Here is a 19,460-nt window from a genome sequence, read left to right on the forward strand (position 1 = left end):
CTGCTAGTACTGTAGTCTGGTGACCACAGCCACTTATGACAGCAAGAATCCCAATAGTGAAAATGTTGAGTGGATAAACCAATCAATGCACGTGAGCTTAAATTAGAGTTCTACAGCAAAGACGATACGAATTGTCTTTCGGCCAATAATATATCAGACTTCAACAAAACGCATTCACAGCAGAGATCTTCAGACCATGCAAAATGGTAAAGGCCAAAGAAGAACATCCACAATAATTGCACCAGATACAGTGTCAAGCAGAACACCCAAAAGAAACTGCTTTCATATGGTTGACCTCTTTCAAAATGCTAAAGTGCACGAGAAGTCCAAGGCATGAGGACCAAAGCATAGTTTCTTGGAAAAGTTTTGTACACAAGAAACAAGGGTTCACTTCTGACCTCTGAATACAACTCGATTTCCTTCCATCAGCTTCTTCTTGCCTCGTTCAAACAGCGACAAAAGCTCATTTCCATCATCATCAACCTGGTAACAAACACCACATTAGATTAGTCACGTCCCCTAGGTTAAAAGAAGAAAGGTCTTCAAGCATGGCTAAGGATTAAGTGAGCACCTCAAACATAAAATCAACAGAGTTCATCTCAGGATACTTCCACTTCAAAAGACCTTCATGGGTGCGAGGAACATAAGGATCATCCCAACCCTAGCAGATGAGGACCGTCAGTGATAAACAATGCTCTAAACAAAAAAATATAGAAAACAATGCTCTAAATTAAAGATGTAGAAAACAATCAATCAATCAATATAGAGTTGCATTTCTTCATGAGCAAGGAGGAGCTTGTTCAGGCATAATCCCAATTTGAGTAATCACATATAGGGTTAACTTGATTCAAAGATACTATAACAGATAACAGCAGAATCCCCCTCCTGTGATCATAATACAATACACAAGAAAAAAGCTACAGCATCTATAATCTTCTTGGAAGCAAAAAAATAAATGTTCGGTATAATGGTTAAACAGAATACTGATCAGGAGAAGATTCATCAGCGTCACAAGCAAATACCTGAAAAATAAGTCCATCTGCATCATGTGAAAGCTTTGGAATAAACTCCTTCAAAAGCCTTGTCACAGTGGAAAGCAGCCAGAAATCCTTTCTTCTCACCTGACAATATGTGAAGCAGATAATCACCAACGCTACCATCAAAAGCTTAGAAAGTGGAGCATACAAACCAACATTAGACAGTCCTTACCCTGAATGGTTCCAAGTCGTATCTGTAATGAGGATTCCTGCTTTGGTATATATTCTGACGCTCATGATTTCGAGGTTCAATCACTTCTTTCTCAATCAGTTTCCACCGCTCATGAAAAGGGCGCTACACCATGTTCAGGAACCATGTCACATTTTCTATTGAGTTCACAAAATAAAATATCACAAAGGAAAATGCATGCTCTAAAATTAGCAGAGTGGAGTGCAACCGGATAATTTGATAACTTTTCTGAGAGGACAAACTAAACATATGCTGCCTATTGGTCAATACTATACCATGAAGGTAGCCAAACAGGAAGGATATAGCCAGACAAATTACTAATGAGAAAGCACATAACAAAGTCAAAAAAGCAGTGTGTCATGCCACCAGACCAATCAATCAAATTTATACACGATTGTTACATAGGCCCAGCACAATCGATATTCTCTTAACGAGGGGCAAGAACCTCAGCTAATTTTTTTTCCGAGAATGAAGTGACATACATACTACCTCTACAACAGAAACGTGGTTTAATGCCATCAGATCATAAATTAGGTATCTCCTCTCCTGCTTCTGTGAGTCTGGCATAGTGTCAATGATCATCTCACCATCCAGTAGCGTATAGTGGTGATTTTCTCGCCTGAACCCTTCAAAACCGAAGAATGTAATGTCAAACATGATGCATAATAAGCTTAACCACACCCCCAAAAAAAAAAAAAAAAAAAAAAAAAAAAAAAAAACCCAACTGCTAAAAGAGAAGAATTAAAGGGTATGGAGATAGTTTCATACGTCTAATCTGCAAGGAAATCTCATCTGAACCCTTCTAACATTAAAGCTTCTATCGATCAGATAACATCCATCCATGGTTATTAGCATCATATAACGAGTTCCATCAGCCTTCCATGTTGCATAGTAGTACCTCTGCCTTAGAAGTTGCAAATTCTCCCTGCATGCAATTAAGCACATAATTCCTATCATGGACACCAACAACTTCAGCAAAGCAAAAGCTATGCCCATAGCTAGACATAGTGCCTTTTATTGGCACTCAAAGCCAGACCGTTTCAAAAAGTATTAGAAATGAAAGAGCTATCAATACTGCCAGATTACGACCCAAAAAGAAGAGGAAAAAAGAAAAATACATCTTCCAGATCAGTACTTCTAGGCAATTTTACATTGGTTTCAAAACACGCATCATTGGTTTATGGCTCATGATTAATGTTACATTGGTTTGCAGGAAATTGGTTTCTTCAAGTTCCTGCGTTTGTTTGAACAAAGAATCTAGGAAAATGATATGGCTCGACAGAAAACTCTAATTCATTACATGGAAAATGACATTTCCTTATTAAAACTAGAAATCATTTTCCCAAAACACACAAAAGAGTCATGTCACTTGCGATTCTTCCAGCTTCAGCCTCAGAAGTGCATCTTCTTCTCCCTCCCTCCCTCCCCTCTCCCTCTCTCTCTCTCTCTCTCCCCCTCCCCCCCCCTCCCTCCCTCTCCCCCCGTCCCTCCCTCCCTCTCTGATTGTGAAAATTCTTGAAGATATCTGACTTAAAGTCAAGCAATGCAACAAAGTGCTCCAGAAAAGATAATTCACTACCTAACGAAAAACACAAATCAATTTTCTATTCCAAAAGACAGAAATACATATTTTTTTAATGATGCCATACGTAGGAAAACATCATCATCTCCCAAAAAATGATTTCTTAGGAAATGTTTTCCAATTACGTCACATTTTCCCTGAAAGAAAAGAAGCCTAGCTCTTTGCCCAAGTTTCCAGACTATTATCTTTCGCTGGGTACTTTTGTGTGTGTGCAGCACGCACATGAGAGAGAGAGAGAGAGAGAGAGAGAAAGAGAGATAACACTTTCAGAAGAGAGATTTTCAGTGCACCTGTTTTCTCCAAAGAAAGTGCCAGAATGCCTAATATTAATGCAAAAATTATCAATATGTAACTAAAGCACTAAATTTATTTTTGTATCTGTACTATCCAAACAGACTACTCTTGAAGGATCAAGCCCATTAGAGTAAAAACCTATTTTACTATACTATATTTAGGCAGTTGTCTAACAGAAACGCAGCTTCTTTGATTAGTGAATGTTAATTTAAGCACTAGCCCAGAAAAAAGAGTCACATTTCAAGATCATCAAAACTAATCCCACTGCACATTTTTATCCCCAAAAATCATTTCTGGGAATCATTCTTCAAGTTTTAGACTGCATCGAGAGTTTTCAGAAAACTGCCCAACAGACCGCGACTGTTCAAAGAAAATGGACGAACATCAGCCAGACTATCTCCTAAACCAGATTATTTCTGACCTAATAGAATCAAGAATCCTTATTTTTATGCAATTCTAGCTGAGGCCACAATTTCCTCCATCAGTAACCTTGCGTCTCCTAAGCTTGAGAGTCTCCTACAACTTAAGCATGAGGAGCTATTCTCCCCAGTTTGACCAGTTGAACTGTGATCTTGCTGCAGTTCACTTTCAGTTGAGATTTGACCCAGCTCAACCATCAAACAGATCAACAGGTGCAGATAGGCTCAGCAGGTTTTGGATTTCAATAAAAAATATCCGGAGTCAAGCCCTAACCTCTCTTCAACAGAATGAAGATCCAACAATTAAGCCACGCTCTCGCTCACTATTCTTTAATGTGTGCACCCATACTCATCAAGTTATGGCCAATGGGTCTGGATTCAACTTCCATTCTCTCCCCACCATCTTTTATTTTATGTCTATATTATTGACCTCAGCAGCTAACAACCCGGCAGTTCAACTATCTGAACTGTTTGACAAGCCAACTACTCCTTCCAGCAGGAGCAGGCGCTTTGACTAAACCACACTGGATTTAACTTAACTGATTTTACCAGTTTAAACAAATCATTTTCTGACAACAACAGATCTAATATCTCAACTGCCATGCATACATTTTTAATGTGCAAAATGCAAGTGCACTTCTTCCTTAATTTGCGATAAATGAGACAAACATCCATTCAAGATAGCTTGTTTCTTCTTTCCAAATTTTCTCATAGCAGAATACCCAGGTGAGCGGGCAAAACAAAGAAAAACATAGATCAATGATCTAGGCAGAAGTTCCACTATTTGCGTAACCAACAGATATAGATTAACCCATTGTAAGCAAATATCCCTTACGCCACAATCAGCAATTGAGATATATTGATCTCCCATACTTGCCCTAATGGAGAACGCCCCCCATCCCACAAACCCAACTTAGCATATGAAACTGGGATAGGATTTGTGTGAGAATTCATGTTAAGAACTGCTGATGACTAATGTTCAAAGAAACACCATAATTACATCAGCAAATGTCCGAAGCAAATAGTGAATCTTTCCCATGCCTAATTGATTTTTCCAAAATTTTCATGCACTCCAGAATATAATCAAACCTGTTGAGGGAAACAGGATGGGATCCGGGAAATTGTGAGCCTCCTCTTCCCTGAAATTATGAAAAAGCATCAATAGTGAGTAACATAGAGCTAAGACTTTACCTATTGCGTCACTCACGTTGTTTTCTTTGTCTCTTTTTTGACTCATCATTTCCCATATTTATTAACATTGAAAATCATGCGATAAATGGAAGTTGGAGTGAGGGAGTCCAGCATGGAATTAATGAAGAGGAGTAAAAAGGGCATCTTACTAGCTAAACAAATCCCCGTACATCTGTATGTAAACAAGACAAAATGGGCCTATGGAGAAATAATAGAACAATTAAGATGACATCATCTACACAGCACATTGGCATAGGAGGGACAATTGAGTCTGACTACAATGGACAGGATGAGGTTTACTTTTATTATTACAGGAAGCATGACAAATTCACTCTAACATCTTTCAAGCAATCTAATCTGAACATTCATGCACTGTCTTCAAGGCTCAAAATAATGTACCCTTCACTCCAAAACTCATCCCACAAGGTTTTAGGAACCCGCAAGGTTCTAGAAGCACTGAATTATTTAATCTAATCTTCATCTCACAGCTTCAGCTTTTGAACACGTCGGCAATGGTAACACATCTTAATAGTTTCACGACAGCTGTTTAAATTACCTGAGCCCTTCATTATCATTCCTAAGTATATTATATCCCAATGCTTGTCATAGGCTAAATCTCAACCTATGTGTGAAGGGATGTTGGCCCATTTTCATATCCAACCCAGTCCACATAATAGCTTAAGCTTTTTTTAAAAAGTTGATCATGATCAGACCATATCCACATAAGTAAATAAATGAGCTTGCAAAAGAAAAATCATAATAAATCATAGAATGATCTTCCCACCGCATTGAGCTTAAGAGTCTGATAGCAGAAATTCTTAAATCCATCACTCTGGTCCCTTGGTATTTCCTCGCCCAATAGATCATCATTTGTCATCGGTTTCTCAGTCTCGTGATTATCCTGAAATAAAAGGACTTGTTAAAAGTATTACAATGAAGTTAATTTCATTTTTCGAAAATCAATGTTAAAAAATCATATAGAGCAAGTAGATTAGAAACAAACCATACATATCTCAATCATTAAAAGAGCAATAAGGGGCACCTCATATAGAAGAGTCCACCGTCAGTCAAGAGAGAGACCCCAAAGGCAAAAAAGGACTGCCTATAGACAACACACCCATAGACACTTTAAACTTATCCAACCCTTTCGGAAGGGTCAATTTTCATTTCTACCAATGGATGATTGCCAACATCAACCATACTGGTTTGAGATTTTTCCCATTATATGAAAGTCAACCTCTTATCCAGTATAATATCTCTCACACTGTCTTTACCATTCATGGCTCTCCATAAAAATTAGCAATAAAAGCTTCGATGTATAGAAGAGATTACAATACTTAATTAATTTCCTACTCCTGCATGGTTGTTCCTATTACACGAGGACAGGTAAGATCATCCACCTTCTAAATTGCTGCAACATCTATTACTGACTTCAATTTTACTTCAGCAAAATGGGCCAAAAGAGTCGGGATAAACTGAAAAAAAAGGGAGGAAAAGAAAAAAAGAGATGAAAAGGCTAACTAAAATGACATTCCAAAACAACATCCACTGTGAAAGCCCTTTCTTCCAAATACATAGGAAGGATCTGCCAGAAGACATACATCTGAACTTTATTCTATCTGATTTTCATGTGAAAATGTAAACACCCTCTCACAATTATCTGCATACTCTGAATTGACAGATGAAAGTTGCATCCGCAGTCAGTTTCCCCCCAGGAGTGTCAAACCACTGCACTTTTGCGACATCTCTAACCTTCACACTAAATGCTCGACAAGAATCTTATTAAGATCACCCACAAGACTGACAAGTGTGACAGCAACATGTCCCAATGGCAAAGATTTGAACTAAGAGCAACATATCGCAATGACAAAACATGACTGCAAAACTTAATGAAGAAACAAATGTCGAGATATGCTGGCAGCATGCATTAATGGAATATACTCATTTCAAATGATTCAGATGATGGTTCCTCTTTTATGCTAACTAACAAAAGGATAAGGACCACACCAACAGCTCTAACGCTTGACAACATATTCTCTAACAAAGCCCACAAAAGTTTGTTAAAATGTGATCCAACATCTTTCATGCGCAGTGGATTTAAATTTAAGAAACAAAAGAGGAAGAAGAAAATAGGTCTAATGCTCAGTCCAGAAGAACCTTTCAATCTGCTAGTTTCTTGTATACATGCGTTCTCTAAAACTTTATCTAACATCCTAAGAACCGTTTCCTGCAGAAGTTTCATCTTGCAAAACCATAATACCAAAGATCAATACTATATGCTTCCAGTTCTTACATGCCGAGGAGCAGCTAAATTTCCATCGTCGTCTTCATCAGGCATAGCTTCACCATTAAGATCAAGATCAGAGGATCTCTTCCACTCTGGAGTGGGAGGACAAATGACCATTTCAGGCTTCCTCTCATGATAACATGTGTACAATGCCTCAATGTATTCAGGTTTGTAAATCCCAGGGGGACGCGCATCAGAAAATATTTTTATGGCCTGCAGAATAAATAAAGCATAAGAAACCATTTCAAAAGCCCACATAAATGGAATTAGGATAGCTGTTACCACCTGGGTGACCGACATCGGCATGGATCTCATCAAATAATTGATGATCATGTATCCTGTACGATTATGACCATGCGTACAGTGGACGAAGATAAACTTCTTAGAATGTTTCTGGCGAGACAGAAATTGAATTACCTATGAAAGAATTGGGAAAAGGCAAGTTAGAACTAAATGACAGATAATTAACTGTCATGAGGGAAATTCCTTTCACCAAATTAGATTCATGGTGCAAATGATCCCTAAGCAAAAATCTTACACAGCCTGCTCAGTTGAAATACAAGAAATATGATCAACACAAAGCTCATTAATAAAATGCCAACAAAACCCAGCTTGCCATAAATGTCCTCCAAGGGTAGTCATTGTCATTGGCCAACAACAGGATATCAAAACGCTTTCGTTTCTTACTTTCCATCATTACAAAACCACCTATAAGAGCCATTCAAAAGTTTTCCTTTATCCATCTTTTAGCCAGTTTATGCCAGTATGATTAATTACAAAAGGGGACTATACAACTGAAAAACTTGAAAGTCGATAATACTTCTCCAGTGACTTGTAATCATTCACTTGGTAGATTCATCTCAAAGAATATAGGTGACAACAGCAAGAACATCCACAACAACAAAAACCAAGCCTTATTCAACCAAGTGGTGTCGGCCCTTTAACCTCATTGCACTTGATTCTATATTAAGTCTTCCCTACAATCTAAATGCTCCATATTTGTTGTTATCCTCTCCTTCTAAATTCTATGTGCTCTTATTTTACCCCTTCTAACCTGTGTATCCATCACTTATCTGCTCTACTGACAACTTCTACAATATTGCTCCACTTTGATCTCATTAGATCCTCCAAAGTACCTGGGCTAAAACAAAATCAAGAACAAGACAACCTAAGCAAATATCGCCGGAATACTATCACTTTGGGAAACGATGCTAAGACCCGTGACATCATCATGTCCAATGAGGAAAACCAGAAGCTCGTCCCCCAATTTTATCCACCCCAACCACCTATCTAAGAAGAAACATACCTCAAACACGAATTCATTTACAGCTGCAGGCTCTGGAACCTCAAGCCGCCCAACACATCGAATCTGGACCCAAAATTTAAATTTTAGAGAAGGAAAACTTCGTCGGTTCGCAAACATATTGGTAACCACAGGCTTCAAGCTTCAGGCCGATACCTACCTTGACATACTTAATACCATCTTTCTTCAAATCTGCTGGGGAATAATACCTTGTGGAATTCGTCAAGTCAATCACCAAGCCAATCTGTAAAATCAACAAAAAGAAGTTTAGATATCTAAAAGTCTGAACAAGTTAAGATAACAACCCCCATATAGGTCTTTATCTACATTAACAAAAGAGGAACATAAAATGAAATGGCAGATAGGTTTTTCCATGCTCCGTCACTTCACTCAAAACAAATTGTTACTCCACATCATGAATAAATTGAGTATATGACTTATTGCACATACATAACTCTCTTAATTTTTTTCCCCTTTTATTTGTTGATAAACAGAGTTAGCAATATTTCTATTGACTTGGACTTCACTTTTTCTTCAAGGCCCATCCGAGTACACTGCAGATATTTAACCACTTTTTGTGAATTTTTCAATGTTGTACTCTTAGCCCTATGTTAAGGAAAGAGAAAATTAAAGTAGGCTCCAAATAAGTAGCATGTCAAACATCTCACCACTCTGACCCAATAAAAAAAATAAAAAATAAAAAAAATAAAAAAATAAAATCTCGCGGCGTTCTGATATATCAGAAACTCAACAATCATGAATTGAAATCGGCATGTGTATTTATTAATAACGCAATGGTCATGCACACAAGATACCTTTCCATGCTTCATTTGTCACAGATGCTGTGAACATAATAAACCCACAATCGGTATTCCAATAATTCTTCTCAATGACCTTTCAATGACTCATAAGTTTTCTACCCGTTATTTGTAAAAAGAAATTGCACTTACTACATGAAAATCATACTCATATACTTCTTCAATGGAAATAAATCCTCAAAAATCCAAATGGTCTCAGCTGTATGCCATGGATAAAGCCAAAGCCTCAAAAGTAGAATCCTAGTTTTTGCAGTCATATGTTTTACAGCATGAATCATATTCTGGTACAAGTGTTTCACAAAACGAAGTAAAATGACAATGGTCAATGAAGACCTGAACAGCATGGAAATCTGCAACCACGTCCCCCAGCCCCCCCCCCCAAAAAAAAAAAAATCCAAAAAAATAGCACCAAAAACAAAAGAGAAGTTTCTATTGCATAATGGATGCCATAATATCATAAAGGAGTATGCAGTGTGAATGGAGTCAAAGCCAGCCACTTACTTTTCTTCCTAAAACTCTTTGTTGATGTAGAACTTGCTTGAACGAATATCTTTTACCAGGAGGTATGTCAAAGCCATCACCAAGTGGCGTCTTTGAAGGAATTAAGCAAAATATCTCTTGACCATACGCTGGGCAGTCTAACCAACCTATAAGACCAAAAGACACCAATAAAGTGCTGCTCGGGTGGATAAAGCCAATTGTTAAAAATTGAAAGAGAAAGCATCCACTTTCGAACAGAATGAAGATATTGCAAGTCCTACCCAAATACCCCATTCAGTTTGACTCCTATTAACATATGAGAGAAAACAATAGATGAGAACTAAAGGAAATTGCTTATGCTCCCCAATCTTTGACAATCAAGGCATATAGGTTCCCCTCAGGCCAATCTGATTTCCCTGATGTCCACTCAAGCGACAAAGTAAATTAGAACTGTCCAGGGAACCAATGGAGGGAATGAGATGCACTTTCACAAGCAATAATTCAATAATTGACCCCAAAATTTTTGCAAACACATAATATAAATTTTCGAGACACTTATTATTGGACAGCAGCATTAGCATCAGGATCTCCTCTCATCAACAACGTATAATAAGATTACAGAGTGCTGGAAACAAAGTGAACTTTCATGTCCCAAAAACCTAACAGACCCAAAAGAACCACGGTTGTGAAAAGAAATTACAGAGACTAGTTAGAGAAAGATTGTATCATGCATAAGGAGCAATTCAAAACTTTTACATCATAATTCCATCAATGAATCAACTAGTTTTGTATGTGACCAAGGTGTACAGGAACAATCTGAGGCGAAGGTATAGATAGAGCTAAGGAACATCTGTTAAAGAAAAGCGGCTTCATAAGTTTCCTCTAGAAATGAAAAGGAATTGAATCCTTTCCAGTCCAAGACTAGGGGGCACAATGGACCCACCAAGTGAATGACAACAGCCAACATTCTAGCCGAATACACACTCTCTGATTTCGCAGCTCCACAATGAACCACAATTTGATTGGTCTTTCTCCCTTCACCATTTATATTTGATGATAGACCCCAAGGTATCAATTAATTCCATAAAGAGCCCCATTGGCCACTTTCTGCTTAGTCACCGATAACAGGCAGTAGTGGATATGATATTTTGAGAGGTTTAACAAAGGCTCCACTAAACTAGCACCTGATAAAAAGCCTTCTCATGGCCACTAATTTCTGTTTGGTCACTCATTGCAAGTAGAAGAACAAATAAAATTCGCAAGTCTAAGCAAAAGAATGCCCCTTAGCTCAAAGTCCTAAGACAAAGCAGCTCCAATTCAAAAGAGAAATCAATTCTTCCAGAGGGCATATTGGGTACCTTCTGGACTAAATTTGATATTCTCCGTATGCAATCACAACCATTTCTGAAAAGAGACGACACTGGGACCCACTAGGACCCACAAGGAAAAAAAAAGGGTTCAGGCTACAATTGAGTACACAAAATTCCTCAGGGATTACATAAAAAAAGTTTCCTCATTCCATGTATATAGTGGCCTTGTTGTTATAGCAAGCTCATCAAGAGGCAAGGGGAAGAGAAACTACAATACACGCAAAAAATCAAATGGGAAAAAAATTGCATATATCCATTACTTCATTTCAAAGTCTTGTGCAGCATAAAAAATTCTCTAACCAAAAAGGGCAAAATTTAGCTTTCAAAATTACAACTAGAATCTCCTACAGCCACTAGATTGAGTTCAGTGAGTTTTCGGTTTTCCAGAAACCATTTCTTATTCATAAGATTTATAAATATTAATCTCATTGTCCTAACAATCTCTTGCTTTTTTCCGTTAATGACAGAGCACTGTTTGCAGAACTTTTGCAACATGAACCTCGTAATTGAATGATGAACATTGTAATAACAATTCAGAGTCCACTGTTGACATGACCAAATTGAAGATTTCATGTAGATCAGACCACAAATTGTCTTTCTCGGGCAGTCAACAATGTCTGACCGCCAAGACAGTTAAATGTTGTCTGCCAAAACGCGTTACCTTGCTCAAATTACCACTAGCTGCTTGGTCCAGTGGCAAGGGGAGGAAGATGTCCAGTGCTTAACTCCCAGAAATTGCAAAAGTGAGAGAGTAACAGTGTAAATAGAACATAGGATAGGATACACACACACGCATGCCAAAAAAAAAAAAATAAAAATTGTCCTTGTTCAAAGCACAAAGTGAAACTAAATGTTCACAGAATTTGTGAGGCAATTAGTCCAATATACTAAGAAATAAACTCATAACCCCCGTAAAGAGTTCCATAGCCTACCCTTCTCTCACCTTAGTGATTGAACAAAACTGAATTAGTTGTACTTCAAGGCTATTATACTCCCCAGATCTTTCTGACTTAACCCACAAGCCAAAAGCTGAGGACTTTTGCCAGCTAATTAAAAATGTACCATGAACGATTTCAACCCTGAGGAAATGGTTTGGCCAAAGTAAAGTAAACCATCTCTAGCTTTCTCTCATCCTACATTTTGCATCATCTACTTTTAAAAATAAACTATGCGCCCGGAAATTTCAAAAATAGAACACTTCACACATTTAAGTCTCAGAAACCACAAAATAGAAAACCCAGTGTAATTTTTTTCTAAAAGGACAGAGACTGCAAAGTGCAGAATTTCGAAATAGAAAATCGAAGATCCAAAATGTAATTGAGAGGATGATTGTGAATGCTTTCATGATTCTACCAGTAGTTCAAAAACCCAGACACATCTATAGGACTTTACGGAAAGAAAAAGATCCCCCGGAGCAGAGTCATTCAGAAAATTGTTTTACAGTGAGGTTACGCTTCACTGAAACAATTTTTTTCTTCTGGGGATTTCATTTTAAAGGTTGGTCCCATGACTTTGACTGCTCCGTAACTGAACAACGTCATTCATTAGTTCACAGTAGCTACTTGCAGGACTTCCTGAAATTGGTCAGGCTACACTCTCACGTTTGTTCAAGTCAAAGTTCCAATAACAATACACATAATGCGCATGTCTATCCCATGACACATTACACAGTGACTTCACCTAATAAATTGCAGACTCATTTGAGACCTACAAATATCAGGGCTATTTTGTGAAACATAGCTTTGGACACTCAAAAGTCCTTTAACTAAAATTTTGGTGTCTGGTATGATTGTTGCAAGACTCTTTGAACACAGAGCTGCCTTTAAGTCCAATTACCATTTCTCACTAAATAACTTTGGGATTACAAAGCTGCTTTTCAAAGTTCTCCCAAATTCACCCTATATTAGTTTGTACATTACAAGTAATATTTCAATCTGCACATGACTAAAATTGTTGATATGGGTCAAAAGTTATCTCAGGATTCATGACTTTGTCTTATCATAAGAAAGATCATAAACTAACAATAGGTTCTATACTAAAGTCAAATCAGTTACTTACTAATCAAAGAGAGAAATCAGGCTACATGCATATAAAACAGAATTCAAATTATGCCAAGATAGAAATAACTAAAATATTTAAGTAAAAACAAAACACTAAATGACCAGTGGGATGGTGCTCAAATCCCAAGAGATAATAGTCCTTTCAAGATAAATGAGTGATTAGTCTCACAAATTGCTCGTCCTAACAGATGAAACCCAGTTCCCTTCTTGCGCATTCAAATGCATGCAAACTTCTGAAGACACGAAGTATCTTGTAATCAGGGAAAACAACACAAGCCACCCTATGTCAAAAGCTACTATCAAATTATCAAGTTCAGAAGCCAAAGAAATAAAGAAACCAGATCACTAAATGAATTTTGGCCCCTGGTGCTACCATATCTCGGAAGAACAAGCATAACAGCTCAAACGCAATCCCCATACATCCCAATGCAACATCACAAGTGAAAGCATTGTCACAGATATATGATATAGAAAGATACAAATAAAGTGGCACTAGAAAAATACCATGTGGAACATTAGATCCTCTATGATTATTATTCATGTGTCTCGTCTGATGAAACTGATCATATGAAGAACGCTGAGAGACAGTCATTGTTCTTTCATCTGAGCGTTCTCTCCTCAATCTCTTGCGCCTTTCATCACGTTCCTGCCATAAAAAGGATGTTATTCTTCACTGCACAAACTACAATTTCAAGCCATAAATTTGAATTAGACATATTTGATAGCATATATGCACTCAACATCTGCATTTTCTATCCTTTTTCTTTTTTGGCATTAATAATTTTAATGAAAAAAAGAAAGAACTAGTTCATGCAGACTGACAACTGGAACAGAGTTAAAATTGGAAGCTGATCCGCTGCTCTCATTATCTCACGCCATCATCTAATTAAAGTTTCCGCGGGCATATTAGAAGCCTAAGTGACTATGCTGATAAAATTTCAGCATAATTTTGTAGAGGATTATGCTGCTTAGTACAATAGCATTGTCATGGTTAGAAGCCGAAGTGCACAAACTTGCTCGATCGACAAAGCACACTGCATATTATTAGTTTCCAAAGCACCAAAAGCATAAGAATTAGGAAAGATAATAAAACTTCCACTCCAAATACCTGCGTTACCTAACAACAAGCTAGCTCTGGAAAATACAAACTTTTGCATAACCGTACCATGGGGAAAAGGGAAGAATTCAGAGGAGAATTAAATCAGATTAAACATGCCGAAACACAATCTGCAGAGAGGGAATGACAAAAGAGAGAATTAGTAAGCACCCGGTTGGCAATATCAAGGGCGGACTCATTGCGCTCCGTTTGTGCGCCATACTCCTCCACAACATGCCTATCGAAACTTTCTTCATCCTCTTCGGGCAAGGCATTTAAGTCCATCGCAACAATCATTCAGTAGAAAGAAATCGCATTGCCGCAGTAGACCCTTCCCTGAAGGATCTAATTTCTCCTGTAAGAGCTCCCCACTTCAGCAACCAGGAACTGCAAGCCCGTGACAAGAAAAGATCAAAATTTTGTAAACTTAGCTTAAGCAGCAGCATCAGAAAGTATGCAAACGAGTAGCCTACTTATTATTGAAATGAAAACCCATGATTAAGCATCCTGGACATATTCCAAGCAAACTGCCCAAAAGAAAAAAAAAAACAAAATAAATAAATAAATACCCACACACAAAGGGAAATGCCCCCAAACAATTAGATGGATCCCAGCACGAAGTCATAGCACCAGGAGAAAACAGGAAGCCGTCCTTAGACGGCAAAGGCGTGCCCAGTGGTTATTTCGAAACGAAGGGGAGAAAAGGCAGAAACTTGCACGAGAAAACAGAGGAAGAAATTCGCTTCACTCGCGACCCAACATTCGAGAGAAAAAAAAAAAAACACTTCACCAATCCACTAACTCCCTCCCCCACGCACGCACACGCTGCCGCCGCTGCCGAGCAGTTCGCACAGCGACACTCGAAAAGAACGGAAAACCTAAAAATCGCTCCTTCCCACCCGCCCCGCGCGGAATCACTGACAACCGAGGTCCCCCGGCAAGCCAAAGACGCCGTCAAACCAAAAAAAAAAAAAAAAGAGAGAGCGAAAAACCTAAAGCCCAAAAGCGCAGAGCAGACAAATCCACCGACGGAAGAGGCGAAGGGGGACGAGGAGCACGAACCTCGGAGAGGCAAATCAACGCCGAATTGCAGAGGCGAACCGCCGGCTTCGCGGAGGAAAGGCGGAGTCTCGCACGATCATTTGGGGGAGCAGCGACGTCGCGCAAACCCTACAATGACAGGTGGAGGCCGAGGCGCTAGAGAGAGAAAGAAGAGAGAGAGGGGGGGGGGAGAAGTCGAGGTTCGAAAACCTAGGAGAGAGAAAAAGGAAGGGAAGGGCGGGGGAGGGAAGGGGAAGGGGGGGGGGGAGGGTTTAGAAGCTGAGATTCAGTAATCAATCGACGTCGATGGAAAGGGAAGACGCAACAGAAGGAGAGAGACAGATTTTTGCAGTTCGCGACGGGAGGAGGGATCGTTCGTATTGGATCCACGACATTATAAATAGGCACGCAATTCATAGAGAGAGAGGGAGAGAGATGGCGAAAATAAAAAGAAAAAGATAATAAAAATGAAAAGAGAGAAATACGATATAAGACAACTCAAGTTTTTTTTTTTTTTTTTTTTTTTTTTTTAATGTTTTGGGTCGAAAGACAACAACTTGAGTTTTAAGTCGCTGGAGGTGAAGAGGGGAGGAGACACCACGGGCCGGTGTCTTTTACGGGAATCGACTGCAGTCCTGAGAGTCTCGGGGCTTCTCGAGGGCCGCTCCGTCTTTTTACGTTGGGTATCCTACGGCGTCAACGGACGGTAATTCTTTTCTCGGCACCACTTGTCTTAAAAAAATAATAAAACGAATCGCGTCCGCACTTCCTACCGGTCAAATTTGAATAGAACTAACAAAATGATTTGATTATACTAAGTTGATAAGTTTTAGAACTCCATTGCGATATTTGAAAGTTTTAGAGCTCGATTATGATGTCGCGATAAGTTTTGAAATTATTGATGCACTTATCATTTCTAATTTTCATGTTTTTCCATTCATATTTCATGTTTGAAAGAAAAATTTTCTGATTGGATTGATGGTTTTACCATTGAGAGCATTTTTTCCTCCTTGAAAAACCAGCATATACGTTTAAAATGTATTAAAGACAATTTTTGTGTATATCTATCGAATTTATAACCATAAGACTGAATTTGATAGACGACAAATCAATGATCCAATTTTTCTCATTAAAGAGGGATGAGGTGACAAAAAATACCATGTGCTTTGCACGAATATATATTCGTAAATGACAGCTTTATGCGAAACAAGAATTTCAATCTCGAAGAAGCAACAATCCCTTGTGCTTTCGGTATATCTCCGTCTAGGAAAGGTGTCGATATAAATTGAGGAACCTCCTACTTACAAAGACACAAGGAAAGGAGCCTTTCATCCTGGTGCTAGAACTTGATTGGCTAATTCGATGTTTATCAATAGTTTTGTGATTAAAAATATTCTAATATCTATTTCAAGTACGACTTGGATAAGAGGCAATTCTATGTAGTTAACTATATTTCGAATACTAAAGTAATGGATAAACTTCGTTAACTCTCTCTCTCTTATTTGCTTTCTTTCCTAAGAATATCTCGTTTTCAAATTAAGTGGAATTTGGATCACTTTATTCTCATTCTCATTTTTTTCTAGAACAAATTTGCTTGAAGTGTGTATATATATAAAAGGGCATCTTAAAGGAAGGAAATAAAACTAAATGAAATATAAACGTGCACGTTTCAAAATGAGTTGAAATTTTTATTCTTTTATTTGTATGCTTAAATTAGTGAATATTTAGTGAAATTTATCCATATAAATTGAGTTATCCTTCAAAGTGTTTTAACTTAATTTTAAATTGAATGGTTAATGCTTTCATTCGCATAGTCAACAAAATTTACACTTCAATGATATATTATTCATCTAATAAGATATATATCTCTTTTATGTTATGATTTTAGATAAGACGAGTAAGTTACATATATATATATATATATATATATATATATATATATTTAAAGATGCTTAAACTTTATTTGCTTTCAAATTTAAAATGGGAAAAAATCGAAATAGATAGGTCTTGGGAAGAGGAATGAAAGTTTATTATAAGATATTTTATCTTTATCGTAATTGTTATATTTAGTACTTTTTTCGTCCATTCTTAAATTTACACGTGAGTTTCATAAGCAACATTTGAGGACGACGGATTATTAAACCGATGGTAATTGATCGAATGTGGGTAGTGCCTTGTGTGGTAAAAGTATGGCATGCGTGGCTTGCCATGTGGCTGTCACTTTAGCAAAATTAAGTATCACATGGCGAGCATATGAGCCAACATGGTACAAATAATAGAATAGCTCCTAAAATCCATTTTGTCCAGTTTATACAACTTTATACGTGTAATTGCAACACGGCTTCTTTATTAACCAAAATTACTTTTAAATTTATCCTATAGATGAAATATTTAATTATTTGAATCATCTATCGCCTATTTATATCATTTATAGCATCCCCGTCCATTGTCAAGGACTTTCGAGAAAGCAAAGCCCCGTCATATCCGGGAGTTACTAAGGCTGTCGACAGGCGAGCAAGCCCTTGGCCCGCTTAGGCTCGAGAGGTAAATGAGTAAGACTTGGGCGCTCCCACATTCAAAAGCCTAGCCCACCGATATTGGCTCAAAATGATCCCACGCAATGACTACTGCATATCAATTTTACGTGACAGGTGGACTTGGGCAATACATTATTCTTGACTTTCGTATCGCAATCAAGATCAGTCTGCTTAGTGCTTATCTTTAATTGAAATTTCATGCAAGACCGCGACCATCTTCAATTTGAGATGGACTTGGGCAATACATTATTCTTGACTTTCGTATCGCAATCGGGATCCGTTTAGTGCTTATCTTTAATTGAAATTTCATGCAAGACCGCGACCATCTTCAATTTGAGATGGAGCCATCAAGACTCTCAAATTCAGTTCCTTTCGGGAGTCAAAGATATGGAATCCAATTCCAAGTCACGCAATTAAGGCCATAATCGTGTTTATGTAAAGAACCAACAATTTTGTAATTCAATTGGATACCAAGCCATTGCATCCCTTAAATTGTGCTCCGAAAAGAATGGTAAAACTTCAAATAAAGGTATAAAACGCCATCATTTTCACAAATAAAAATTAGAAACGGACACATGTTTCAAATAAGAGTATAAAGTGTTATTATTTTTTCAAATAATGACTCAAATAAACATTATTTCAAATAATGATTTTAAGTGGTCAAATCAGTTCTCAAATAATGATTTTTGGCTAGCTAGTGACTATTCCGACCATTAAAGAATTGGTATTTTAGTTAAAAAAATCTAAGCATGTATTTAAATATGTTTTAATTTTTCATTCCTTCCTCTTTTTTCTTTTCTTTTCTATTTGATTTTTCCTCTTCTTTTCATTGGCCATTGTTGTGCCTTGTTGGTGGCCAGCGAAGGTTGCCGACCTTAGGCTGAAGAAGGGGGCAGGCGAGGTGGGCCTCGCCTGGCCTCACTAACATAAGTGAGGGTGAGGCAGTTCTTGCCAACGTCAGGTGAAGGCGGTCCCCCCTAAGTCTAGTGACCTCCACCACAGCTGGAGGAGGGAAGAGGGAAGATGAAAGATAAAAAACGATGAAAAAGATTGAAAATTTGATTGATAAAAACGATTTTGATGTTATACTTTAGACTCTTATTTAAGAAAACTTCAGCCATTATTTGAAAAAATAAAAATGAGATTAGGCCATTCTCTGAGATCCATTTTGAGGTTCATTCAAGGCTCTCGAAATGTTCTAAATTTGGAGGAATAAGTGTGTTTTATACTTTAGGAAAATGCAAATATCTTCGAGTTAAAAGGTGTTTTTAAGCAAAAACAATGATCTTTGTAAAGTATTTGAAAACAAAAGCGTTTGAGCCATTATTTGAAAATAAACGCTAGATCTGGGGGCTTCAAGCCTATATTTTCACGGTTTTCCAAACCCGGCCCGGTCGTCTAGGATCAAAGCTTGGTGTCCATTCTGAGGCTCCCTCCCTTCGCACCATCATCAAGGCTCGAAATGTTCTAAAAGATTTGGAGGAAGTTCCAAAAATTTGAGGATAATTTTAAATTAAATTTGGTACCGAAAAAAGCCTAAGGTGAGGCCCTCCCCTTTTGCAAATGCTGGCATTTAGGAATGGGGGCTCAAAATACGGGCTGGCATTTGCCCAAATCTTCCTCAAAGGGATTAGTATAACGTGATTTCACATTTACTTCTTTTTGCAAAGGGTCTACCACCACAAATCCTATATTAGTATAATGTGTCACATTTACTTCAAACTAAAACCTTGGTTCACCATGCCACATTTACTC

General features: G+C 37.8%; 2 protein-coding genes across 2 annotated transcripts in view; both read right to left on the bottom strand.

The window, feature by feature from the left end:
* The window catches only part of LOC104426390 (laccase-4), an 18,776-nt gene extending 16,102 nt beyond the window's left edge, over window positions 1-2,674 (bottom strand). The window contains exon 1 of the mRNA XM_010039421.3: window positions 2,661-2,674. The gene's annotated coding sequence lies outside the window, so the exon portion shown is untranslated. The remainder of the gene's footprint in view (window positions 1-2,660) is intronic.
* The window catches only part of LOC104426395 (mRNA-capping enzyme-like), a 16,372-nt gene extending 973 nt beyond the window's left edge, over window positions 1-15,399 (bottom strand). The window contains exons 1-16 of the mRNA XM_039304150.1: window positions 15,190-15,399; window positions 14,299-14,514; window positions 13,536-13,677; window positions 9,623-9,768; window positions 8,464-8,547; window positions 8,307-8,369; window positions 7,286-7,417; window positions 7,007-7,213; window positions 5,498-5,614; window positions 4,612-4,661; window positions 2,003-2,152; window positions 1,717-1,870; window positions 1,210-1,332; window positions 1,023-1,121; window positions 572-661; window positions 399-483 (exon numbers count right to left, since the gene is read on the bottom strand). Coding sequence (XP_039160084.1) covers window positions 399-483; window positions 572-661; window positions 1,023-1,121; window positions 1,210-1,332; window positions 1,717-1,870; window positions 2,003-2,152; window positions 4,612-4,661; window positions 5,498-5,614; window positions 7,007-7,213; window positions 7,286-7,417; window positions 8,307-8,369; window positions 8,464-8,547; window positions 9,623-9,768; window positions 13,536-13,677; window positions 14,299-14,424 — 1,768 coding nt within the window. The 5' untranslated portion in view covers window positions 14,425-14,514; window positions 15,190-15,399. The remainder of the gene's footprint in view (window positions 1-398; window positions 484-571; window positions 662-1,022; window positions 1,122-1,209; window positions 1,333-1,716; window positions 1,871-2,002; window positions 2,153-4,611; window positions 4,662-5,497; window positions 5,615-7,006; window positions 7,214-7,285; window positions 7,418-8,306; window positions 8,370-8,463; window positions 8,548-9,622; window positions 9,769-13,535; window positions 13,678-14,298; window positions 14,515-15,189) is intronic.
* Window positions 15,400-19,460: the final 4,061 nt, after the last annotated feature.

Source organism: Eucalyptus grandis, chromosome 11, assembly GCF_016545825.1.
Source record: "Eucalyptus grandis isolate ANBG69807.140 chromosome 11, ASM1654582v1, whole genome shotgun sequence".
NCBI classification, from domain to species: Eukaryota; Viridiplantae; Streptophyta; class Magnoliopsida; order Myrtales; family Myrtaceae; genus Eucalyptus; species Eucalyptus grandis.